Source organism: Zalophus californianus, chromosome 2, assembly GCF_009762305.2.
Source record: "Zalophus californianus isolate mZalCal1 chromosome 2, mZalCal1.pri.v2, whole genome shotgun sequence".
Lineage (NCBI taxonomy): Eukaryota > Metazoa > Chordata > Mammalia > Carnivora > Otariidae > Zalophus > Zalophus californianus.
The window spans coordinates 175,460,440-175,488,361 of NC_045596.1; the positions used below are offsets into that span (position 1 = coordinate 175,460,440).

Sequence of the window (27,922 nt, forward strand, 5' to 3'; positions counted from 1 at the left end):
GAGAAGATAAACACATTAGTTTTAATATAGCTAGTATGCAATAAAAATGAAAAGATCTATTTTGGGAAAGTTAACACAAGTAGAAAAATCGACTAAAGTATGTTCACTAAAGTCCTGTCATTAGCATTTTTATTTAGTACAATATATGCTAGAATATAAATACATAACAATATGTCCTTTCTTATCACGGGGAATCTTTTATACAACTAAAATCCATGGCCAGCATTTTATATGACAAAAGAAAAATAAACCAAACCTGTAAATTCTCAGAAAAGGAGCAAGGATATAGGAAAATAATGCATTTTATATAAATTATAGAGGACAGTTACAGTGAAAATCCATTACCTTCCTCTCTCACTCAATTTTACAAAATAAACTCAACATGTGTTATTCTGGGAACTGCTAAGAGTGCATGAACACTGGCCCTTTCAAAAGACAGTGGTCAAAGACAAACTGTTATCTTGATGTCATGTATTGTTCTTAGTTCTTAACTGGAGTTGAGTTTCCTTTCATAGTCTTCTTTAGGTGGTGGTAGTTTGGCAAGATTTTCATCAGGAAATCCAGCTGCAGTGTCTGGGGCTAAAAAGATAAGATAATTAAGGACTGACAAGCAGAAAGCAAAATTAAGAGTAGCAGGCAGAAATAATTACCACCAGGCCAGGGAAATACAGGTGATTTTCACTGGCTTATTTTTGCTTACCTGTTTGTTTGTTTAATTTACAGTGAATGTATGTTAAGTTTGGTAATAAGGAAAAGCCAAAAGATTTTACACAGAAAAAATATACACAACTCAGTTTTCAACACTGCTTTTGTAGACTTTACCCTGGCCTCCAAAAAATTAAACAGTTCTAATCACAGACAACAACGTAAGTAGAAACCTGGAGCACGTGGATTCCCACAGGACCTACACAGCACACAGCTGCAGTCCTCATCGGCTCTTCACTCGTCCCGCATCAGCTTTGCCCAGACTTCCCTCACTGTGAAACTCACGAGGGGCACTCATGACAAACACGGAATTTTAGGCCCTTGCCCTAGACACTGTGATTCAATAAGTCTGGGGAATCCTTCTTTTAATAAGGACCTCTACGTGATCACTGTGATCACTGAAATGTGGAAAACAGTAGGTGTTAAACTTCAGATATTCTTACTTACTTAATTCTAATCTCCCTCAACCCAATTGGTTTCTCCCTCTTCAATCAGTTTTGCTGTTATGCAGAATGACAGTGAAAAGAAAAACTGATTTGTTCTTATTGCCTTTTTAGTCTATGGAAGTCATACTTGCTTATAATAGTAATAAAAGCCAAATGTTAGAGAAACAGAATACCCCAAAGAGAACTGGAGTTTTAATTTCTGATAAAGTATGGCTAAGAATCAGATGCAAAGTGATAAATGTCTTGAAAAATATTTTCTTTTGGGGGATGGGAAAGAGGCTGGGTAACTAAAGCACTATATTGTGGGCCAAGCAATGAGGCTCAAAACCTCAATCAGAATGTCTTCTGTCCAAAGAAAGCCCCAAATGCCCTATCTTATTTATCTCCTAAATGAAACTCTAAATACATGTTCTTCATTATTCTTGGTTCTTAGGAGGAAGAAAAGATAATTTCTCATAAGCCAGGAAAATATCCAAACACATTTGCATATTCAGAAACTGTGTTTACTTTCAAGTCGTCTGTGTTGGCAAACTAAAAGATGGATCCTAGTTGGCTGTTCAATATAAATTTGGTAGGGTCATTCCTTACCCTGGAGGATTAATATTTTAAGAGTGAATCAACAGTTTATAAAGTTTGGTGATGCATCTTCGGTGAAAACACTTAAGACCAGAAATAACATCTCTGGATTTTCTTTTTTTCTCACTATCAATTTGTCATTGTCATCTTTATATATATTTTTGATAATAACTTAAAGACTGAATAATTTCATTGCAAATAAATTCTAGCTTTAGGAATGTTTCCTTGATGTTTTATTTTAATCATTTTCTTTTTAAATAGCAGACTGCTGCCCCATTAAAACAATTATGTGGTATTTTGGGGAAAATCAGCAGCCCTAGAAAGAACTTTTTTTGTGGAAATATAATTAACATACAGTGTTATATTAGTTTCAAGTGTACAACATAGTGACTCAACAATTCTAAACATTACTCCCCGTGCTCACCAGGATAAATGTAGTCACCATCACCAACCTTGCAACATTATTATTACAATATTACTGACTACATTCCCTGTGCTGTACTTTTCATCTCTGTGACTTATTTATTTTATAATAACTGGAAGTTTGTAGCTCTTAATCCTCTATTTCATACATCCCCTCCACCCACCTTCCCTGTGGCAACCACCAGTTTGTTCTCTGTATTTAAGTCTTTGTTTCTTTTAGAAAGAACTCTTTTTAAGACAGGTTCTAGTACCTGTGGTCGCTCAGTCTGCACCCGACGAAGGCAGTCTGCACCATAGATCACTGTATTCTCAGGGATGACTTCAAACGTATTCAGGTTGCAGCAAGCCCCAATGATGCAACCACTTGTCAATATTACGTTTTTGCCCACATATGCTGCAGTAAAAACATAGAAAGAACTGCAATTTAAGACAAATGAGTAGAACATTAATATTTTTCTAAAATGACTGAAGTATTAAATTGCAAACTAGCCTAAAGAAAATTAAAGGAAATATTTCAGTTCAGAGTTTGTAAAGCAGGCAGGCGCCTGACTAGTATTAAATGAATTAAAACAGAGCTTTGCTCACTAGTTGTGTGACCTTGGGCAAGTCACTGTAAATTCTTTGAGCAAGTTTATCTATAAGATGGAAAGACTGAACTACTTACAGTTTGTTTTAAGGAATAAGTGAGATATTAAATGTAAAGTGCTGAGCAAAGGTTTGACACATAGTAAGTATATAATAAATAGAAAATAACGATGATAGTAATAATTGGTATTCCAAATTAAAATAAAAACCATTAAGTAGATTAATGAAAAGTCTAATTTTATTAATTAAAAAAAGAAACATTTTCTTTCACACCAATCAGGACCATCAAAGATAAATCATTATTCTTTTTTTTTAAAAATCATTATTCTAAAGATGTCTCATTGTTCAGGTTCTTTCTGGACTATAGTGGGACACGATGCTCTTGGAGCTGCTTTCCAGTAGTGGTGGTGACTTACAAGACCTCCTGCCTAGCTCCATTTATAAGTAGCTTCCATTTGTTCCTGACTGGCTAGGGTAAAGGAGTCCTGCAATTAAAGAAAGCAAACTGCTATAGAAAATGATTTTTTTTCCTTTAATTCTGCAATTATATTAATCAACTAAATTATCATTGACATTAGTATTTAGCAGTAATCTTTTTCAAATCTTTCATCTGAACATTATGGTTTAATTCAATCCTTATTTAAATGTACACAGCTGAATTTTTTTTTTTAAGAGAGGGAGGGAGGGGCAGAGGGAGAAGAAGAGAATCTTAAGCAGGCTCCACGCCCAGCCTGGAGCCTGACATGAGGCTCAATTTCACAACCCTGAGATCAAAATCAAGAGTCAGACGCTTAACCGACTGAGCTACCCAGGCAGACCCACGGCTGAATTTTTAATTCAATGTATTAAACATAGGCAAAGAATTAGTCTCATAACTATTTTAGTCCACTTTCAACCATACCTTCCTTCCACTTTGCCATATTTTTTACTTAGGTTGTTCTCCAGGACACAATAAAGAGAAAGGAGGTAATCACTTTTCACAATAAAATTTCCAAACGTAGCTTACCTTTTGATTCAATAACATTATTATCTCCCATTTTCATGGCTTGGGAATCTGTAAGCCAGAGTTAAGTAAATATTGTAAATGGGTTCATCTTTTTTTCCCTCCACTAATTCACTATATCCTTTTTTTTTAAAGATTTTATTTATTTATTTATTTGTCAGAGAGAGAAAACGAGCACAAGCAGGGGGAGCGGCAGGCAGGGGGGAGAGGCAGGCTCCCGCTGGGCAAGAACTGATGCCAGGACTCGATCCCAGGACACTGGGATCATGACCTGAACTGAAGGCAGATGCTTAACCCACTGAGCCACCCAGGTGTCCCTAATTCACTATACCCTTATCCTGCCTGGGGCAGAGGACAAAGGCATGGGAAGGGCCACGCAGCCCCAGTCTGACCAGAACTGCTTGCTCAGGGAAGCCTGAAAGTAAAGTTTTCATCTTTAAATGTAAGTGTCTCTAAGCAGATATAAATGCCTTCTATATTTTTTAAAGAAATAAGCATCTTTTACCCCAATTCTGAGTAATATATTTTCAAGATTGTCTTAAGAAAATTAAAGTTACTTATCACCAAATCACTTAAAGCTAACACTAACAGTCTGATATATCTTTATATAAATACGTATAATTCCCTTTATATAACTGGGAATCAAACTGTATAAAATCAAACTGTATAAACTTTCACAGCTCACTTTATTTGGTTCAATTAACTTTGCAAGCAAGCATTATTCCATACCATTAAAATCTTTATTTTTATTTTTTTTTAAAGATTTTATTTATTTATTCATGAGAGACAGAGAGAGAGAGAGGCAGAGGGAGAAGTAGGCTCCCAAGGAGCAGGGAGCCCGATGCGGGACTCGATCCCAGGACCCTGGGATCATGACCTGAGCTGAAGGCAGACACTTAACCATCTGAGCCACCCAGGCGCCCCCATTAAAATCTTTAAAAACATAGTTTAAAATGACTGCTTAATGGCCTTAATAGTCCATTTTGTGTATATAGCTTAATTTATTTAAACATTTTGCTATTTAAACATTTAGATTTTTTTCCTCCAAGTTTTCCTATCAAAAAATAATGTTTTGCTGACACCATGAAAGCATTTTACTATCTTTTTAGAGTACAAAAATCAAGCACAAGAACTGGCAGCACTTCAGGGGAAAAAAAACAAAGAATGAAATATTTCCATCCCTATCCACCATTTCTTTGCATCAGACAACATTCTGTTAACCTAAACTATATAGGAACCAAATGGACAGAGCTGTGGTTCCTAAATCAGGATGGAAGCCAGGATTCCTGTTTCTATGTCTACTGCTACTCAGTCACTGCTACCTGTCAACAAGTTGTGCAACAGGAGCAAGATGGTACCTAAAGATATGTATGTGTGTGCATGAACACATGCTTATAGTATATTTGATATATTTGATAGCTAAAACATGATAATTTCTATGGAATACATTTGATTACTAAAGACAGCTGGGAAAAAGAGTTTACTTAAATTATTGTAAAGGATACAACAGCCAACTTCAAACACATTATTGGTGCCAATGATCATAGGTTTCGGTTCTGGATCTTCAGCATCAGGGGTGATATTATCAGGGTGACTATAAAAAGAAGAGACAAATTATCAAAGTCAATAATGCAATAAGCAATTCTCTTGTTTTAGAATTCGGGTTCATTCTTTCAATTTTACCTTCATCAAGCTTAAAATATGTAACTACATAAGTACTTTCTTAATCCAAGTGAATTATTTATCCTCTGTGCTGAAGAACTGATTCTGAGTTGAAAAAGAACTACTGAAATGTAAAGAAGCCCGAGGCAGATGCCTAAAGAAGTCATAGATCAGCTTTCCTTTGCTTATTATTAAAGCTCAAAGCCCAGACGGCCTTTTCCAGGACAAGGTAAAAATGTTGCTGGCTATCATTTTTTAGCTTGTTAAATTAGAATCAAAATCAGGCCTGGCTTGAAAATTTTCCATTCTTAATAATCATTTGAGATTGTGAAATGCAAACAGATATTCACATCAAATAATTATTTTATGCTGTTAGGTAGTTTGAAATATTTGGAACATAAAATGTTTGTGGTCTAAGAGGAAGCCATTTTTTAAATGGAGCTTTATCTCTGACAGTTGAGTTACTACAGAATATAGCTGTTGTCAACTGACTTACACTAAAGGTGCCAAAATAGATTTTAAAAAGAAACTGCTTAATATAGTAAGAAACTCCCAAATTCTAAGTAAGTGTTAAGACAAATCAACCTCTTTATCACAGTTAAATATTTTCCCAAGGTCTTTCTTACAAATTCCATACATTGTTGCTATAAATTAGGTATAAGCTTGAATTTCCTGCCAAAATTTTATCTAGAAAGCTTTACAAATGCTTATGAGAATTTCATAGGTATTACAGTCTATTTCACTAAGATCATGTACATGTTTAATATTTTTTTATTTCTTTAATCTTCAAAGTTAAATATTGCCTCTAGAACCCCCCAAATTCTCAAATATAATTCTGGGTGCTACCCCCACAAAGCATATGAAAATATACATCAGAGTTAAGTTCATGTGTCTGGGCATGAGTAATAACATTTCAGCCAGAACTGAGAAATCCAATCAAAAGACTCTCTTCAGGGTGGTCAGCACAGCACTTAGTCGCCTGGAATCAGGAAATGTCTGCTTAAGGCACAGAAGAGACAGTGACACGTAAGGGTAAGGTTATCAGACCCAGAGGGATTCTAGCCAGCCACTGACGAGTTCTCTCACCTTGGACAAGTCTCTTCACCTATCTGGTCTCTGGTTTCCTCGTTTACTAATTACTTATGTTGAAAAAATCCTTAATGTTTCTCTAGTTCTAAAATAGTGGGCTTTCTAGATGTCTGTTGTAAAAGGTTCCTATAGATAGCTGAAATTAACAAAAACACAATCTGTGGTCCTTAGTTCAGAGTATCTGTAAGAGTCGTACTCACGCATTTATGATAAGCGCCTGTTCTTCTATGAGGTTACCTTCACCAATCACTATCGGCCCGGCTTCGGCAATAATCCTCGCTTTAGGGTGGATCACTGTCCTAGGTCCTGTTAAAAATACGATGAAATGGAATTATTGGTGGAGGCTACGCTTCCAACAGGAGGGGAGAAGAAGATCGAAGGGGGTCGAGGCCATTAGGAGGCACATTTTCTAAAGCAGGCAGGCACCACACTAGGCACTTTACAAACGTTATCTCCTCAGCTATTATCAATACTAGTTCGTGCCAAATCTCAAGCCAAGGTGAGTGGAGACAGCACAGGCTCTGGGGCCAGACAGCCCTGGCTCACCAGCTATTTGGAAGCCTCTGTTATCTCAGCAGTGAAATGGGGGTGGTGAGAATACCAGTCTCCCAGAGTCGTTGTAAGGATTAGATGAGATTATGTTTGTAGACATGGTATTCTGGCACATTGTTGGCAATAAAAATTAATTCCCTTCCATGCTTTGCTTTCCCTCATAAAAGTGAGGCTCTCTTTGCTTACAACACTGGTGCTTTCTCATGCTAGTGAACCACATGACGCTTTCTTATGCTAGTGAACTGCACAGTTAGTCTTTTTAAGTGGCTTAGAGGAAATATGGGTGGAAAGGGAGACAGGAAATACGTAAACTAACCTCGTCTTTGTTACTTTGTCATCATCCCTACAACAAGCCTAACCAATGGAAGGAGGCGGAGCTTCTGTTGTGTCTGACCTAAGATACAATTTTAACCAGGTAAAGGTTGAAAAAGGTTACAGGGAGGCAGTGGAAGGAGACAAACCTGGTTACTGGATTCCTAAGGCTCTGAAATAGGCCGACTGAGGCAATGTCTCCCATCTCAAACCGAAGGGAGCAGGAAGGGGTCTTAGCACATCCATTTCACCATAAGGGTGGAGCAGGCAGTGCACTGCTCAAACAGGGACCCGATTCTGGAGTGCTAACACATTCCTTCCCCTGGTTCCTAACTTCCTGGAAGGCCTTGCTAGCATTTTGGTGATAATGAAACCACTCATGAGAAAATACCACCTCACTTTCGCCACTCCCTGCAGCACCAGCCCCACCCACCCCCAAGGCCAAGGCTATTTTTATTGGTAAACAAGCTGACATAACCGACTCTGAAAGTGAGAAAGAGTGGGCAGAAGTGTTGCCAGAAGGTGGGGAGGCAGTCAGGAAGATGCCAGTGTCCATGTCATTCAGTATTCGTGTAAATTAATTTACTCAACAATCATTATCTGCTTGTGACAGGCAAGATTCGTGCTATACGTCACAGGGAAACATAAAGGAATACAGGCTACTTTTGCCCTTTTCAGCTTGCCGATCTTCTTTGTTTTGTTTATCTTGAAAACTGGAAATACTTAACATACTCACACACAAATGTATTAAAATAAATAAGGAGGTGTTCCTGGTGCCTAGAGAATTGGAATGAACCTCTGTGCAGCTTTATTTTTCCCCTAACAATGAAGAGCTGGGGACTGATAAGGAGGGTGGGGCCCAAGACAGGATGCAGAGTCAAAGGACCGCATGGTCTGATAAGAAACAACATGAGAGAGGCTTTGTTATTTCTGTCACCTCTGGCTCCCCAAATCCTCAGCTGCCAAATTAAAATTTCTCTGGCAACTTCTCCTATTCAGAATAGAAGATGGGATCTCTCGGATCTCTGGGAAGGTTCTCAAGTGAACATGTATGCCTTTTTTTCTTTGTTAAAAAAAGACACACATTTATAGAAGTGTATGTGCCCATTATAAAAATCCAAACAAAGCAAAAAGTGAAAGATCCTCTCTTTATGCTAATCCTATTCCCTAGAGGTAACTAGTTTGGGATATATTATTCCAGACTTAGTTCTACTGTATACTTAAGACCTGTAAATGTCACTGTATGTAAAATAGATTTCATCACAAAGTTAAAAGAATAGAATTTGAAGGTGGAAAAATATGGATTATAGGCACATAGTTTTTTTTTTTAATCAAGGAATAGTATTTATTATTCTGCAATATCCATTATTCACCTGAAAAGTCATGGTGATTTTTCCATAGAAGTACATTTAGCTAGCTATTCTTTTCAATGGCTAAATAGTATTTCATATCATATTAACATACCATAATTTATGTAACCAAGCCCTTAATAATGGGCATTTAGATGTTATCACTTTTGGTGGAGAGGTGCTAAATAATGCTGAAACAAACACTGGATTCCTTTTGTTTTGTTTTTTAAGATTTTACTTATTTATTTAAGAGAGAGAGAATGAGAGATAGAGAGCATGAGAGGGAAGAGGGTCAGAGAGCAGGGAGCCCAATGCGGGACTCGATCGCAGGACTCCAGGATCATGACCTGAGCTGAAGGCAGTGGCTTAACCAACTGAGCCATCCAGGCGCCCTGGATTCCTTTGAAATGAGAAATTTCTTATAGGTCTTCCAGCTATGTGAACCAATTTAAGTCTGTCGTTTGCACAATCCCAGATTTGCATTTTACTTTAAAATGTTCTATGATAGGGGCACCTGGTGGCTCAGTTGGTTAAGCGTGTGCCTTCGGCTCAGGTCATGAACCCAGGGTCCTGGGATGGAGCCCCACATTGGGTTCTCTGCTCCACTGTGAGCCTGCTTCTTCCTCTCCCTCTGCCCCTCCCCCAGCTCGTGCTCACTCTTGCTCTGCGCACGCGCTCTCTCAAATAAAATCTTAAAAATAAAATAAAATAAATGTTCTATGATAAAAGGGACAAATCATTCAATTTTAGGTTCTTTGTAATTATAGCCCTGCCAGCACCCCATCCCGTCTAGAAAGCCCAGACTCTGGCCTCTACCACGTAAAGGCTAAATGCTTCATCTCTCAAATGACTGTTCTCTCATCTATAAAAAGATGAGATCTAGAGCAACCTACTTCATTGTGTTGAAGTGTGGATTATACGAAATAATGTCTCAAAGGGAGATCACAGGGTCTGGCCCACAGCTGTTAAAAATGGGAGGTTCATCGCTATCTGACACCAAAAGCTATTTGTGTAACTATCATAATAAGCAAAAATCTCCTTCTGATCTGAGAAACAGAAAAAGAGTCCACTTTACTCCTCTACTCAGGTTATTAGGGTGATAACTTGTTTTAACCAGCGGGGAGAAATTTACATATTACTGTAAAATAGTAAGAGAAATTTAAAAAGTATTTTCCATGCTAGCATTAGAATCTTAGACGGGGAAGAGATCATCATGCTGTGATAGAAAGCAGATCTGCTGCTACCGCTAGATAAGAAGCCAGAGGCACCTGATATTCTGCTCAGTCCTCCAGCGGTAGCTTTTGACAACAAGCAGACTTGCAAGAAGCTACCTGAGAATGGACTAGTATGAAAAGGTTATCACTGAAACCTGTCTTTCTTTAAAAGTTCCTCTAAAGAGTAGCTTTGAAAACAACTGATATTTCCATTTTTCAAAATGATATAAAATACATGTTAATTATACAAACACAAATTTAAAAAAATGAACTCAAGTCCCCATGTCTTATACAATTTTTAAATATAGTGCCTGAGCTATTTTAACCAGGCATTTTATTGTTGTTATTATCATTACTAATAAGCTAGCTAGAAGATAAACTGGAAAACTCTTGGTTAGAAATCTGAGGGCCCTGAGATAAAAAGCAGGATCACCAGCCTGGGTGAGACCTGCACTTAAGACTGCACCTCCCCCTGCTGGCAGCACTGCCAAACTACAAGTCCTCGTGTTTCCGGGCGGAAAGAACTTAAAGGTGAGAGAATCAACTTTGTGAATTGTGAAGTAACAACAAAAGTCATGGGTGATCATAAACTGTCTGGTCTTTTGGAGCAGAGACTAGAGAGGTTAGTACACATGTACTTCAGCATGTGACTGCTAAGATTTTGGTTTGGAGAGCTTGCTAAAGGGATGTTCCGACGCAGGTGTGCGGTCCACAGTGTGGGCTTTGTCTCTGCACAGTTTTGTGCTGGAGGTTGGCACCAGAGAGTGCAGGAGTCCAAGTGCTATTCCAAGTCCTGGGCGGCCGCAGTGGACTAAAATGTGGGCACAGACTGCTCCACACTCTTCTACATGTGAGAAACACTTTTACCTAGAATGGGTCTGATTTCAAAGCAAGTTTAAGGGTCTTGAGGTTAAAATGCTTTAAAAATAAAAATCTGTCACCATGAAAAGATTTTTTTTAAGGTTGTTGTGAACTTTCTTGGAGCTCTCACTGGCAGGGTAGTTTGTATATTTTCTTACCAAATGTGATGAAACCCTATTTGGCTTATCTCCTTGTTTGGATAAATGTGTCTAGAGTTGGAGTTGCCTTACCGGCTGATGAATTATTTTTCTAAATGGTTGGCTGGGCTTGATGCAACACAGCCAGAAAGGCATTCCTCGCATCAAATTTCCATTCCCCTCATTTGGTAAAGGACATTTTTCCTGTCTATCTTTGCCACAGAAAGCAATCTTTGTGCACATTTTCATATGTCAATAAATAGTTCAAAAAGCCATAAGCTTTTTCCTTTGAAAATTAAAACAATTCTTTTTACCTGTAAGCTAAAGTACCTGTAAGAACTGCTTTATATTTGATGAATTTCAAGTCAAAGCCACCGCTCTGCCTTATTGAAAAAGATTTCCATGGTAAAGGGAAGCTTTTGATCTGTAGTAAAAACTCTAATGGAGAGAAAGAGTAAGTGGGACAAAGGGCTTCCATCTCAAAGTTTTACCACTGTGTGGAGTTCTGCCTTCCTACTGCAATGTCCCAACCAAGCCCTGTCCTAAGACAAGGAGACTGATTTTCACTCTATAATGGGACTGCAGAACTCGCTTAGAAGTAACTTTCTGAAATTTTTCAGCTTTCAAAGCAAGATTTAAGGAAATAATGCATGGCCCAGGAATCAAGGCAGCCTAATTACAAACAGGCTTGATACTATGAAACCTTGTTTACCCACATTGTAATTAACAAAAGGGCTGTTATTTTTCCCAAGGTCTGTTTCCTAGCAGCCTCTAATGAAAGGGGTCAAGGCTCCAGCAGAGCCTCAAGTCATAGAGTTTCTGCTTAAGGACAATACTTCAAAGCTTCAGACTAGTTTCTTTGATAAACCAAATACCTGATTTTCTAGGAGAATAGAAGATCAGGTTTAAATCTACTACACCACTGAAACATAGTGAAGGAAAAAATTACTTTCCTTCCGAAATATTTCAGAATGGAATAATTTGGTAGGAGTATAACCAACTAGGGGATGGAAAGTTATGCATAACATTCTGTGAAAAATCCATTAATTCAACTATACTGAAGTTTATTGCTACTTAACCCAGAAATTAGAGCTTATTAAGCGTTCAAATCTCCCTATCCATAGCATAAGAGAAAAACACTTTATTCTGCTAAGTTAAGCAAAAACAAACAAAACCAATAAAAGCCATACATTGAAAAACAAAACAAAACAAAACAAAACATGGTGGAGAGAGTGAGTTTTAATTAAATGACTTTACTCTCCCAGTTGATTGAACTTCGTATCTCCTTGGAGCTTTTTAATCTGATATATTACAACAAATAAGAATAGCAGTCAAATGATTTTATATTTATATATATTTGGAGGGGGAACACAGGGAGAGGGAGAGAGAGCATCTTAAGCAGTCTCTATGCTCAGGGCACCCAGCACGGAGCCTGAGGTGGGACTCAGTCTCACAACCCTGAGATCAAGACCAGAGGCGAAGTCAGGAGTCAGACATTTAACCCTGAGCTATGCAGGCATCCCTGATTAGAGATCTCTTATACCAAATATAACAATGATAGAAATGGCTATCTAAATACCGATTCTGGAAAGTTTCCATACTTATATATATAATTAAAGAAACACACACAAAACAAAAAAACAAAAAGATAAGAAACTCATAATGAAAATGAAAACTTGTAAAAGATCAAACAGTGGTAACTATATCACTTCTGAATCTTTTCCTTAATTTAAAAAATTGAGATGTTTCTGTAAAGTATTTCAGCAAATTTCCTTTTTAAAAAAAACTGGGTCAAAAATAAGCATAACAAATATTAACTTAGATCCATTCTATGATAAGCTTCAAATCACTAGTTAAAAAATTATTACCACTTCTTATGCTATAAACTATCATTGAAAATCTGTGTTGAACTGTCATTTTACATTTTAACGACAAAGCCATGTGCTATCAGCTAGAGGAAAAACTTATATGGAAAGTAGATTTAAAACACTATTTCCTTACATAATTGCAACATTTAGGGAAGGTAGGTTGTTAATAAGGATAAAGAAAGGAGAGGAGCCTGGCGGTGGGGGGGGGGAACTGTGGGGGGCAGCGGCGAGCAGCCCTGGGGGCTGGGAAGCTGTGGGCGGCGGCACTGGGCCACGCGTGTCCAGAGAGGCCCTAAGATGCTGAGCAAGAAGAAAACTTATAACGCGCGGTTCCCGCCGGCACGGATCAAGATCGTGGAAACTGACGAAGAAATTGGGAAGGTGGCAGCGGCAGTGCCTGTCATCATCTCCTGGGCGCTTGAGCTATTCCTGAGTGGCTGTTGAAGAAGGCTCGCCAGGTGACCCAGTCCCGAAACGCCGAGACCATGACCACATCCCACCTGAAGCAGTGTGCTGAGCTGGAGCAGCAGTATGACCTCTTCTTGAAGGACCTGGTGGCCTCTCTGCCTGACATGCAGGGAGACGGGGAAGACAACCACATGACAGGGACAAGGGTACCCACAGGGGCCGGAAGAATGGTGGGATGGGAAGCAAAAGCCAGGACAAGAAGCTGTCAGGGACGGACTGGGAGCGGGAGGAGGAGGAGTCTGATGACACAGACACTGATGGGGAAGAGGAGACATCACAGGGTCCACCCCAGGCCAGCCATCCCCCTGCCCACTTCCAGACCCCCTGACACCCTTCATGCCCTTCACCTCGACTCTGCCTCTGCCCCCAGCACCCCCGGGGCCCCTCAGCAGCTGACACAGAGGCCACGCCCCCTTTTAGTTGGTTTTAGTTGCTCTGGGGGGAGAAGATAAGGCTGTTCTTAAATTTATCAAAAAATTAATAATAAAAGCGGGGGTAAGAAAGGAGAGGAACACAAGGTAGTGAAAGACAGCAGGAGAAACAGGAGAAGTGAGCACTGACTCCTGATACCCTCATGCCCCAATCCTATGCTAGCAGCCAGTGGTCCACCTTTCCTTTTCATAGGAGAAAGCCTTTCCTGCTATTCTACAAAAGCTTCTACAAGTAACAGGAGTTTTTTCCAAATCAGAAATACACATACACACAAACATGTATGTACACCTTTGTATGTTTATGCCAGCAGAAGTATCTCTACTATCTATCTGTTATATAGTAGATATAATATATTTAGTTTAGAATGGGGAAGAAGTAGAAATGAAAGGGAAAATTTGTGTAATTAGCTACATTATTTTAGTCTTACTTTCCTTCTAATTGTAGAATACCTTGTGAGCTAATGAGGGTTATTCCTCAAATCATGACGGAAACCATAAAAATATCAGATTAAAAATAATGCAGAACAGCACTTTGATAAACATGTGGCCATCATGATTTCTCCACATAAAAAGTTTGCAAGCAGTTTAGGAATTAAAGAGTTAACAGCACTGAACAGAAACTGGGTCATCTTCTAAACTTTGAAATTCTGTCTATTTAAAGTAATTAAATAAACCAACCTGGCAAATTCCTAATGATGTTCCATAATACCGGCACAATCTTTACTTGTTCTCCAAGACATGATACCTAAATTGGTTGGAGGCTTAGACTTAGTAAAATTCACAATTTTTTTTTCTATTAAAGATACTGTTAGTATAAGGGGACAGGGCATATTTTCTCTCTGAAAGCTCTACTCTGGTAACGTGCAGCTGCTAGTTAAGGATGGACTCACGTTAGTAAAGCTCCAAGGGCATGATATGCAGTAAAAACATATGTAAAAGAACAAGTGGCTAAAATCTAAGTTTGGGAGAACTTAATCATGTCCATGTAAGCAAGGTGCCACCTGTTAAACTGTTCATTTGATTTCAATGTTGGATCTCACCTCTAGCAAGGCTACACAATGTTAAGATTTAACGGTGCGATTAGCTAGTGTTAGGATTTGGGCAATGACTTTCACAAATAGTCTCTTATCGAATCCTTCAAAAAGCTATGAGGTAGGCACTCCTATTTTGCATGTCACAAAAACTGCTATTTGCCACTAGGTATTCATGCTTCCCTTTTCCCTGGTAACAGAACCTATATTGGGCTGAAGGAAGCAAAGCGCCCAGTTCAGACTATGATCTCCCAGCCTTCCCTGCAGTTAGATGTGTCCATGACACTAAATCTAAGGCATCACACAAAGAGAGATTGTGTGGAACTTTCAGGAAGACTATTTAAAGGAAGCTGACTCAACTAGGAGGTACACCCTTTGTCTCCACTTCTTCCCTTTCTTATCCAAGATCACTCTTAGTGCTTTAAGCTATCGCATTCTGGCCTACAAGGCTGGAGCTCCTGAACAATCAACTAACTAACTGAATTGCTACCTCTATACTTATTTATATAAAAGAATAAACCTTTGCATAGTTTAAGCCACCACTATATGCAGCTGAACCTAATTCTAATACACACAATTATCCACGGATGGGGAAAATGAAGGTTGTTGAGGTTTAGTAGTATAATCAAGGTAAAGAGTATAATCAGCAGGTAAAGAGCAAGGATGCTAACCCAGGTCTCTCAGACTCCATGGTCCACACTGTTAACAGTAGTACATAAGCTCCATGAAGGCAGTACCTTTGTCTGCTGTGTTCACTGCTGTGTCCCTAGGGCCAGCATAGTGCCAGGCACACAGTAGGTACACAACTGATGTCTCTCAAACAAATGAATGACTTTATTATACTGCCTCATTATTTTATCAGATAGATGTTTCAATATAGAGTCCATCAAGGGGCCTGGCTGGCTCAGGGGGTGGAGCATGCAACTCGATCTCAGGGTTTTGAGTTGGAGCCGCATGTTGGGTGTAGAGATTACTTAAAAGTAAAATCTTAAAAAAGTGTCCATCGGGGCGCCTGGGTGGCTCAGTCGTTAAGCGTCTGCCTTTGGCTCAGGTCATGATCCCAGGGTCCTGGGATCGAGCCCCGCATCGGGGTCCCTGCTCCGCGGGAAGCCGGCTTCTCCCTCTCCCACTCCCCCTGCTTGTGTTCCCTCTCTCACTGTCTCTGTCAAATAAATAAATAAAACTTAAAAAAAAAACACTTATAGGAAAAATAAATTATTTGGTCAATAAAAATAGGACATCAGTGAAACAGATACATATATAAAACCTAATTAACTGTAAAGTACTGAAATAAATTAAAATACATCAATTTTTGAGAAACAACACTAATAAACTATTTTCTTACCTATAGTTACATCACCCCGGATTTCACTTTCTACACACACAACTGCTCCAGGAGCAATCTTCACACTGTAGAAAGAAAAAGGTAATATTCACCATGGGTATGTTTTTGTTTTTGTTTTTGTTTTAAAGATTTTATTTATTCATGAGAGACAGAGGAGGAGAGAGAGAGAGGAGAGAGAGAAGCAGGCTCCCAAGGAGCGGGGAGCCCAATGCGGGACTCGATCCCAGGACCCCGGGATCATGACCTGAACCAAAGGCAGACGCTTAACCATCTGAGCCACCCAGGCGCCCCCACCATGGGTATGTTTTAAAAATATTGTTATAGAAGTTAACTTGACACTGCAGTGAGAAAATGGTTTAAAAAATGGATTTAAAAAAACTGTAAGAGAATAAGGTATTTAATACATTATAAAATTCTCAGGAGGCATACTATCCATCAGGCTAAAATCAATAAGGATACCTTATTAAAATGCTTGAGGGAGCGCCTCGGTGAGTCAGTGGCTTAACCAACTGACTCTTGGTTTCTCCTCAGGTCATGATCTCAGGGTCATGGGATTGAGCCCCGTGTCAGGCTCTGTGCTCAGCGGGGAGTCTGCTTGAAATTCTCTCTCCCTCTGTCCCCATCCCCTTCACGTACTCTCATTCTCTAAAATAAATAAATAAATTTTTTAAAAAGATTTTGTTTATTTATCTGATAGAGATAGAGACCACAAGCAGGCAGAGCAGCAGGCAGAGGGACAGGAAGAAGCGGCTCTCCGCCGAGCAGGACCCTGGGATCATGACCCGAGCTGAAGGCAGCCGCTTAACCAACAGAGCCACCCAGGAAACCCAATAAATAAGTCTTTTAAAAAATAATAGTAATAAAATGCTTGAGAAAAGAGGCTTCGGATTCTTTTAACACCAGCACTGTTTCCAAATAGGATAAAGCTGAATACAACCTAACTATCCAATAGTAAGGGACTGGTTAACAAACTATGGTACACCACAGTCTAACACACAGTCGTAAAAAAAGAAAGAACAACCCTTTATTATGTAAAGATCTGGAACAATTTCCAAGCTATATTAAGTCAAAAAAAGTCAAAGCCAGAAAATGGATGGTATATAACACACTGTTATTTTTGTAAAAAGGAAAAAAAGAATGTACATTCAAAATATTTAACAACCAGCAAGGTAATACTAATATAGAAATCAATGTAGAGATTCAAAATTTACAAAGATTCCTATTTATTCTCTAACTATATATGTTATAAAACTGCTTATCAAGTGAAATAAGTTGGAGTGCAAACTGTCCCAAAATTACCAACTTCCAAATAATTTACTGATGCTTTTTGGCATTCTGTAACGTCCTGTTTGACACAGCTGAATCGAGCTAAATGCTACCTTAACTGGGCCATGAGCTGCCATGCAGAACTATACCAAACGATTTCCCCCTTAAATTGATAATCATTTGGTAACTTGTTCTTATTAAGAATTTTCCTTAGTAGTAATGGTATTATTGATGGTGTTAAATGTGTACTCAGCTTCTATAAAATAGCAGCAATACCATTATAGCTATTTTGACTTTATAATCCTATTTGGATTTTTCAAAATTTTGATTTCTAGTTGTTCACTGCAAGTATATAGAAACACAATAATTTTGGGGGTTGCCTGAGTGGCTCAGTCGGTTAAGCATTGGACTCCTGTCTCAGCTCTTGATTTCAGGATCATGAGTTCAAACCGCCATTAGGCTCCATGCTGGGTGTGGAGCCTACTTAAAAAAAAAAAAAGAAAAGAAATAGAATAATTTTGTATATTGACTTTGTTTCTTAAAATCTTGCTAAACCCACTCAGTTCACATAGATTCTCTGGGATTTCTCACATAAAGAATTTTGTAGTCTGTGAATGGGGCAGTTTTATTTCTTCTTTTCCAATCTGTATGCATATTATTTCTTTTTCTTGTCTTATTGCCCTGGCTAAGACTTTCAGTACGATGTTTAATATCCTTAGCCTGTTCTGGCTCTGTAAGATCAACAAAACCTATCAAACTATCTTTCTAAACCATGAATGATGCATTTTAAATAAATTATTAAAACCTGGTATGTAAAACAGTTGAAACTTTCTTGACCAAAATGTTCATGCTTTGGTTTATAAATTTTCTAAAGACTTGTTTTCTTATTTTAGCAAATATGTTTTCAACCAGTAAGAACCATAAATGTAGAGTGTAATGATTCATTCATATCAATATTATCTTTTAAGTTCTACAAATAGCCATGTATGAAAATACTTGCTTATTTTTAACTTATAGTAGATAGTATAAAAATGTTAATGGTACTTTCTATTTGTTTTTCATGTCTTTTTTGGGACATTTCTTTGGTTAAAAAATTGTTATTGCCAGGTTTTCTTTTTTTCCAAATGTTTTACTGTGAGACAGGTTCATGTTTTTGTATTTGTCCTCCTTGATGAATGCAAATTTTCATTACATGTAACATGAACTTAAACAGGACATGCTTGCCATTCTAACAAAATATTTTAAGTGATTAGCACATTAAATTTCTCTAACTTTTGAGCATCACTTACAAATGATGCAACCAATACAGCTGCACTAGTGCATAACTGCTGAATATTTGTATTTGCTTGAATATTTCCAAACTATCTCTAGAGGAACAGACAAGGTACTAATAATTACATCACCTTCAGAGAGAGGAACTGGACAGCAGGGACACAATGGCAGACAGAAAATTTTTCATTACATGCCCATTTTTTAACTGTTTGCATTTTGAATCCTACAATGCACTGCCTATTCAATATATAAATAAATAAAACAATAAAGAGCGATAAAATTTTCTTAACACCAGGTGCTAAGGGGGTCCTGGATTCATTTCCATAATTGGGATGAAACTTTATCCCTATTTTCTTAAAAAGTCTCCCTCAAATCATGATCCCTATATGCCCTCCCCCACTTTATTTTACCTAAAAATACTTTCTTATAACTCTTAAGTATCATTTAATTAATTTTAGACTTCTTAATTTCCCTTTAAGACCAGTTTTTTTTTTTAAAGATTTATTTGTTTGAGAGAGAGAGAGCACCAGTGGGAGGGACAGAGGGAGAGAGAATCTCAAGCAGACTCCGCCCTTGAGCCCGATGTTGGGCTTGATCTCACAACCCTGGGATCACTACCTGAACCAAAACCAAGAGTCCGATGCTTAACCCACTGTGCCACCCAGGTGTCCCAACACCAATGTTTTGTTCTTTAAATCGTTCCCATTGCTTCAACAACAATCCTCTTTAACCAAGGATAAAATTATTATTCATGGGGCGCCTGGGTGGCTCAGTTGTTAAGCGTCTGCCTTCGGCTAAGGTCATGGTCCCAGGGTCCTGGGATTGAGCCCCATATCGGGCTCTCTGCTCAGTGGGAAGCCTGCTTCTCCCTCTCCCACTTCCCCTGCTTGTGTTCCCTCTCTAGCTGTGTCTCTGTCAAATAAATAAAATCTTAAAAAAAAAATTATTATTCATTAGTATCACTTCTCATTACTTCCAATCATCAATAACCAGCTATCACAAACATAACCCTATTATGCCATATTCACAATGTCATCGGTTATAGTATTTCCAAGACCATTGTCTATACCTGTTCTGTATCATATTACATCCAGGATGCTTGATACTGTACTAGCAGAAACATGACACAAGTCAATGTAAATAAGAAATAAAGGGTTGTCTTATGAAATAAATATGAATACTTGGAATAGTCAGTATGATCATATTCTGGTCCATTTCTTGTATTAGTTTGTTCAGGGTAATGAGGTGTTTTTGCTTTTCTATTTATGATGGCTATCAAATGATGATGCACCTATAATTTAAGACACTGGGACACTTTTGTTGACAATATCAGGGCACTTCTTGGAAAATACTGTACCAGTATGCATCAGTAATCATCAACACAGTCACAATGTTTGACCTTGCAAATCTATTCTGGAGTTCTATCATCAAGAATTCAATAGGAGGGGGGCGCCTGGGTGGCTCAGTCGTTAAGCATCTGCCTTCGGCTCAGGTCATGATCCCAGGGTCCTGGGATCGAGCCCTGCATTGGGCTCCCTGCTCCGTGCGAAGCCTGCTTCTCCCTCTCCCACTCCCCCTGCTTGTGCTCCCTCTCTCACTGTGTCTCTCTCTGTCAAATAAATAAATAAAATCTTAAAAAAAAAAAAAAGAATTCAATAGGAGGAATATATATGCACAAATTGGCAATGTTATTTAGAATAATGAAACCAGGGAGGAGGAGTACTGAAATAAAATATAATCATCAACTTATTGGAACACTATATACTCCCTAACAATAAAAAGCAAGATAAAACTATCTTTTTATAATAAAGTTTGCTCCTCCCTGTGGGAACTGCACTCGAGACATCAGGCCCAGAGGGAGGTAATGATGATAGAGCAACAGTGAGTCCACCAGCTCCCCTTTCCCTGTGTTGTTTAGTTTAGCCCACCAGCTCCCCTTCCAGTTGTTTAGTTCTCATTCTTAATTATGGACCGAGAGCCAGAGATTATCAGATAAATCAGGAAAGCCTCCAACTAAAAAGGAAAAAAGCAAAACAAAGAGGGAAAAAATAGTTTGAGGAAACATAGACAATTCAGGTAGTAAAAGAAAACTTAAAAAAAAAAAACACCTTATAATTCAGAGAAATAAGAGACACTACTGCACAGAACAAGACAGAAGTCTATGAAAAAGGAACAAAGTCTAAGAAAGGGCTCCTAGAGATTAAAAACATGACCAAAAATTGAAATCACTAGGAGTGAGGTTAAAAAAAAGAGCTCTTCCAGAAAGTAGAACAAAATGGAAAAAAGAAAAGAAAATAGGACAGAAAAAAATGAGAAAATTAGAGAATCCAAATAAAAGAAATCTCAAGGGGCGCCTGGGTGGTGCTGTCAGTTGAGCGTCCAACTCTTGGGTCAGCTTAGGTCATGATTTCATGGGTCCTGGGATAGAGCCCCGCATTGCATTGGGCTCCAGCTCAGCAGGGAGTCTGCTTTTCTCTCTCTTTGTCTCTGCCCCTCCCACTGTGCTCTCTCCCTCTAAGGAAAAAAAAAAATAAAAAAGAAAATCTCAAAAGGAGAGAGAAAAGAATTTGTGGTAAAAACAATTACAGAATAATACAAGAAAACTTCCCACTACTAAAGGATATTAATCTCAACTCTAAAGGGATGCAAATGCAAAGGACCCATGCCAAGTAACATCATCTTAAAATTTCTGAATGCCATGCTAAAGATTCTTATAGTTTTCAGAACAAAAAAAAAAAAAACCAAAACAAAAAACAAAAATAAAGTCACACACAGGGATTAAAATCATCAGAATGGCATCAGAGTTCTCAATAGCAATACTGGAGGCTACAAGACCAGAACACCATACGTACAGAATGCTAAGCAAAAACTATGTTCAAACTAGAGCTACCTATCCAGCCAAACTAGCAATCAAGTATGGAAGACATTTTCATACCTACCTTAACAAAAAAAAATTATCTCTTAAGTACTCTTTATTAGGAAGATGCCGAAGGATGTACTAAGCTAAATAAAAGAAAGCCAACATTCTAGAAACAGAGGCCCCAGTGTGTGAGGACAGAGGGGAATTATCAGGACAACAGCCATGTATCAGCCTCAGAGAACAAAGATGATAGAGGGTTTCAAGGGGAAGATCTCCAAGAAAAAAAGAAGACAGATTATGCGATGATTACTAGATATTTGGCATATCTGCTAGAAGATTAGAAAATCATCAGTACATAGAAAAGTAAGGACATGAAAAAAAATGAGGTTATCTTGTTAAATTTTAGATTAACCTAGGTTGATGGTCCACAGAAAATTCAAGAGAAAGACCCAGTAAGTAAGTGAAAACACAGAGCTCATGAGAGTTCTAGACCAGAAATAAAGCTCTGAGAGTCAGCAGGGTACAAACTCTTTAACATGTCTCTCCATCATTCACATTCCAGAATCCCCCTAAATATTCCCTAATACAAGTGCAAAGTAACACCAAAAATATTTTTCTTAAATCACACCAACTTCCCTACTGATAGGGAAAACTAAAAAAAGGAGACATACACAATATTTTCTCCTACAAATTTCAGTGAACAAACCTTCCTACCGCCAAGTATTTTTTAAAGCTCTAAGTAAAAAGAATATATACCAAACAAAAACTAATAATCCCTGAGTCTATCTTCAAGAAATACTTGTGAGATCAGACACAGCTACATCTGTTTCCATCATTTTGACATATAGTGACTTTCTACAAGGCACAAGTTAATGAAATTCTAGAAATGATGCATCTGGGTTATGTGTCTAACTCTGCTGAAGTCACAGAAAAAATATAATCTTTGTACCCAGTACAAGAAAAACTTTAGTACCATGGAACAGAAAGCAGAAATGGCCCAACCCTCTCATCTTATAGATGAGGAAACTGAAGCCCAGAGACTAGAAATTTCCTGAAACAGTTCGTCCCTGGGGCATCATCGGAACACCAATCATTTCTTTTCTGTTAGCTGAAAATTTCCTGGAAACATCCTGACATGTTGGGTATTTTTTCTGTGAGAGCTGAATGATGCTGTCCTTGAACACATCACCATTTGTAAATGCTATTCCTTTGATGCTTTTCATTTAGAGTGGGTGTGTGTGTTAAAATAATGCAATTTTATTAGGCCCTGGTCAAATAAGTTAGGTTTTATAAAATGCCTCTGTTTTAGACCTTATTTGGGGTTTCCATTTCCTCAGCCTCCCTCTCACAATGATTTTTTAGGAAAAGAGCATTATCTAACATTTAACTTGTCCTAGACAAGTGAGGAGAGGAGCGATTCCCAAGTGTCCCTCTGTTCAGTCTTATGCCTAAGGGAGAGGACCCAGGTAGAGTTTGTGTCCCGATCAGCCTTCTTCTCCCTGAGGCATAAAATAATTAAATTCACGACTAGACCAAATAAACGTGGTCCAAACATCTCCGTGGGGCTGGGGCAAGGGGGCGCTCAGACCGCTGGGAGGAAAAGGCTTAGCCGAGGACCTACTAAAATAACAAGGCAACAATATCATCTCCACCGTACACTACTATATACTGCACACAATTTTCATAGTAGATCTGATCCTCTGCAGCTTATGAAAAAAGATTAGTTACCCGCCTCAATAGAAGAAAACCCTAAATTTTAATTTATTACAACAGAACCAAGATTTGTCGGTTTTCCTGTTCAAAGAAGAGTCAGTAGAGGGTGCTCAACGCTGTTGCTTTCGGAAATCGTTAACATAAACACTTCTCCCACTCAAGCCGTTCCTTTCCACCACCAGTTTCCAGCAGGGACGACTGCTGGAGGGCGCCTGCGTGGCTCAGTTGGTTAAGCGACTGCCTTCGGCTCAGGTCATGATCCCGGAGTCCCCAGATCGAGTCCCACATCGGGCTCCCTGCTCAGCGGGGAGTCTGCTTCTCCCTCTGACCCTCTTCCCTCTCGTGCTCTCTCTCATTCTCTCTCTCTCAAATAAATAAAATCTTAAAAAAAAAAAAAAGACTGCTGGAAAGGGCCGCCACCATCGCTGTCCTCACACGCTTGCAAAGGAGCTTATCCACGCCGAGCGGACCGTCTCACAGAGTTCTGGTCCAGGCGCAGGCCCCCTTTAGACGAGCGACAGTGACGCGTTTGCGACAGTGACGCGTTTGCACAAACACACACCGCCCACGACGGGCAGGAGGGGACTGGGGTGTGGCCAGCACCGCGGAGGATGCGGCTACAAGCCGCCGATAGTGGCCAGCCGCACAAAACGCAGCAGGATTTGGGGGAGCGGGGGTGTCCCTCCGTGTCCCGGGGCAGTGGGCGACGCCAAGCTCCCGCGCAAAGCCTCCGGAGACCCTTTCTGCGCCGGCGCGTCGCAGAGGAGGGCGGCGGGATCGAAGAACAAAAACCTTCCTGGCACCGATCCCACATCCCTTCCCAATCCTCCCTCAGATCCACTTCGTCGCCTTCTCCCTCAGGGCCGCCAGGTCTGGGCTTTAAGAACCAGCCCGGCCGAGCACCGGGGATGACACCATCTTAGTCCCTACCACTGGCGCCCAACAGCAGATTTTCCACCCCTGCGGAGTGTAGAAATAGGCTTTTCTCAAACAGCGGACTCACCTCTTTTGAGCCTTCTCCGCCATGGTTTGGCCCCTGTCTCCAATTGGAGCGGAGATCGACACAACCGCCTGGATCCAGCGATGATCTCTACAAGCGATTGGAGCGCCTGGCAGGATCGGGAGGGGGCGGGGCCTGCCGGGGCTAGTGGTTTCTCCTCTCCCTGCCCGAGGCGGCTGGTGCGAGGCAGCCGTACGTGGCCACTGGCTGATGGTTGGCGCAGCCCGCGGACGAATAGACTCGGATTTAAAACAGCCGCTTAGCCCAATCCAGCACGCATTATGTCGACCTCTTTATACCCTACCGTTTTTTTTCAGTCTGCTTTCCGGTCTCTGCTCCTTAAGATTCCTGCCAGGCCCCTGCGCCCTTTTCTGTTCAGGGGGAGCTCATCTCTTCCTGGGCGATCTCAGCATTCCCGTAAGTTTAAATACCTTTCTACCTGCCGGCTTTCTCAGGTTAATATCTCTAGTTCTGTCCTCTTTACCAAACTTCATATTTGGTTATTCCATTGCCTACTTGGCATCTCCACTTGGATGCCTCAAAGTTGTATCAAACTTAAAACGTATAGAAGAGAGTTTTTGATTTACACCCTCAGTTGGTGCTTTGATCTGCATCTCAGTAAAGGGATCCACCATTCACCTAGATGCTCATGCTAGAAACTCAATAGGCATCCTAGGCTTTCCTCACCTCCGTGCATATAATTCACCGGCAAGACTCTGCCACCTCTCTAATGTAAGCTCAGCCGCCATCTCTCCTGGGTGGTCGGCTCCCTCCACCCTTGACCTCTAAAGTCACACCCCCATCCCTGCCCTCCACCCCCCATCCAAGCAATTCTCCTGCAGCCAAAATCACCCTTTAAAAACCAATCCAGTTATTTTACTTCCCATTCTTTATAAAATCCAAACTCCTAAACTCTTTTCCATCGCCTACTTCTGGGCTAGATCCAGCCCCTGCCTACTTCTCTCTCCCTTATTGTCGTGTTCCTCTTCCTCTCTCTCCGATCACACTTTCATCCTCCATGAAGCCAACCTGACTCTCTGCCCCAGTCCGCTTCCACCTGCCCTGCCCACCCCCACCCCAGGGTTCAAGTCTCAGATGACCCATCCTCCGTGTATTAGTCAGGGTTCAGCCAGAGAAACAGAACCACTAGGAGATATAAATTAAGAGGTTTATTGCAAGGAATTGGCTTACATGATTGTGGGGGCTGGCTAGGCAAGTCAGAAGTCTGTAGGGCAGGCTGGAACTCTCATGCATGCGGTGAAGCTGCTGTCTATATAGGCGGAGTATCTTCAGGAAAGCTCCAGCTTTGCTCTTAAAGCCTTTTAACTTATTGGATCAGCCCCACCCAGATTATCTAGAATAATCTCCCTTCTTTAAAGTCAACTGGTTATAGACTTTAATCACACCTATAAAATACCTTCAAAACATCACTTACATTGGTGTTTGATTGAATGGCTGGGAACCGTAGCCTAGCTAAGTTGATAGAAAAAACTAAACTAACCATCACACTCAGAGAAACCTCTGACCATCCAATCAGAAATAGGTCATTTTTGCTGTACTTTTGGTTTTCTCCATGGGATAAGAAGAGGACCCCTCATTCAGGTACCTGGTTGGCTCAGTCGATAGAGCACGTGACTCCTGATCTTGGGATTGGAGTTTACTTAAGAAAAAAGGGACCATTCAGCAGTTGTAATTTTTTATCTTACTATCTCCCCCAAAGACTAAGTTCCATGAAAGTAGCCACATGAATTTGTCCCCACTCTTTATTCAATACTGACCACAGCACCTGACACATAGTTGATAACTCAAAAAGAATTATTGAATAAATATATGGATGAATTGAGAACATTCTTTTGTCCCCAAGCATATAAGCACTTACTCGTTTTCAAGCAATTTCTGTCTAAATTAATTTGAAAGACTTCTAGGGCATGTGTATCAGAGTTCTCCAGAGAAACACAAGCATGGGAGATCACACACACACACACACACACACACACACACACACACACACACACACACAATTTATTTTAGGAATTGGCTTATGTGATTACGGGGGCTGGCAAACCTGAAATTTGTACAAGTAGACCCATGGGCTGGAAATTCAGGGAAGAGTTGATGTTGCAGTCTCGAATCCAAAATCCACACACTGGAAACTCAGGGTTTCTCTGACCCCATCTGGAGGTAGAATTGCTGCTTCTTTAGGAGCCTCAGTCTTTGTTCTTAGGGACTTCAACTGATTGGAAGAGGTGCAGCCACATTTTGGATTGTAATCTGTTTTACTCTAAGTATTGATTTAAATGTAAAAACAAAAACAAAAAAACTTTACAGGAACTACTAGATTGGTGTTTGACCAAACAACAGCAGGATAGCCTGAGTTGATACAATAATTAACCATCACAGCATGCTGATAAGAAGGATCATTTTATCAACATTAGGTACAGTGTCTAGTGCCCATAGCTTTTTAGGGACCTACAAACTGTTTGAGACCTGAAAATAAAATGTATTGATTCCAGGGGCACCTGGGTGGCTCAGTAGGTTATGTGTCTGCCTTGGGCTCAGGTCATCATCCCAGGGTCCTGGGATTGAGCCCCAGAGCCCCAGAGTGCAGCTCCCTGCTCAGTGGGAAGACTGCTTCCCCCTCCCACTCTCCCTCTGCCCCTCCCCACTGCACATGTGCACACACTCTCCCTAATAAAATCTTTTTTAAAAATGTACTGATTCCAAAACAAAAAGTACAAGTAGGAATTAATAAATTCCTGCTGTGCCCTCTCTCTCTCCCTCTCTCTGACAAATAAATAAATTTTTAAATTTTTAAAAATTAAAAAATATTTAATTCAAAGACAAAAAGCATAACCTTTTTATTTTTTAAGATTTTTATTTATTTGACACAGAGAGACAGCACAAGCAGGGGGAGTGGCAGGCTCCCCGCTGAGCAAGGAGCCAGATGTGGGACTCTATCCCAGGACCCTGGGATCATGACCTGAGCCAAAGGCAGACACTTAAGACTGAGCCATCCAGGTGCCCCAAAGCATAACTTTTTTTCCTAACAAATTAACTGCAACTCAATTCCTCTGTACTTAAGTTAAATTTAATGAGGGATGTGATTACATTTTAATATGTTCAATATTGTGTGAGCTTATTCATTGTTCTACTGTTCATCCAGATCTTTGTGCCACCTGTGGCCTGGAATAAGCTGTCCATCTGTTTGGAAACCTCCTTCCAGAGCCAATTTAAGCGCTGCAGATAATTGCTTCTTGATTTACCCACTACAGGATACCCATGGTATACTGCACCTGTCATTCTTTGATGAAAGTATTCGTTGCCATTTCCATCTCCCTCATAGATTGAGAGCTGCTTGAAGGCAGGGGCCATGTCTTATTCATCTTTATATTCCTAGTGCTTGGCACCAGTCTATCATAAAATGGTAGCCCAATAATGCTACCATTTTTATTGTTATCCAACTGTTTTACTTTCAACTACATTTAACAACCAGCTTTAGGCTCCATGCCTTTCCATACCTTATCTAATCCTCATAACCATTCTGTTGAGACGGGCATTATTATATCTAATTTTTTTTTTATCAAAGGACTCAGTCTCCGAGAAAAGGGATTTAGCTCAGAGTCCCCTAATTAATAAGAGATTCTCTGCTTTTTCTTCTTTGCAGAGCTCTCTCTCATTAAGAAATGGTCCTTGTCCTTAGGATGCTTTTGTATCAGGCTCTACTCTCCTGTCCTTTATTTAAGGCTGCTTGCTC

At 39.8% G+C, this 27,922-nt stretch overlaps 2 protein-coding genes and 1 pseudogene across 3 annotated transcripts in view; 2 read left to right on the top strand and 1 right to left on the bottom strand.

The window, feature by feature from the left end:
• Positions 1 to 24,264, bottom strand: DCTN6 (dynactin subunit 6). Its single transcript, XM_027597506.1, has 7 exons — positions 24,172 to 24,264; positions 16,058 to 16,122; positions 6,690 to 6,795; positions 5,244 to 5,332; positions 3,742 to 3,789; positions 2,402 to 2,544; positions 1 to 579 (listed from the first exon to the last, which is right to left on the bottom strand). The coding sequence occupies exons 1-7, from the start codon at positions 24,192 to 24,194 to the stop codon at positions 481 to 483; spliced, it is 573 nt and encodes a 190-aa protein (XP_027453307.1). The 5' UTR covers positions 24,195 to 24,264; the 3' UTR covers positions 1 to 480.
• LOC113924150 lies at positions 12,412 to 13,965 on the top strand (annotated as a pseudogene).
• MBOAT4 (membrane bound O-acyltransferase domain containing 4) overlaps positions 24,259 to 27,922 on the top strand; it is an 11,513-nt gene continuing 7,849 nt past the window's right edge. Inside the window, exon 1 of one of the 2 annotated variants that reach the window (XM_027597504.2) lies at positions 24,259 to 24,585. Coding sequence is in view for 1 of the 2 variants with exons in the window: in XM_027597502.2 (XP_027453303.1) it covers positions 24,379 to 24,585 (207 nt within the window). In the remaining variant the exon portion in view is untranslated. The remainder of the gene's footprint in view (positions 24,586 to 27,922) is intronic. The other variant, XM_027597502.2, reaches the window with a different exon arrangement.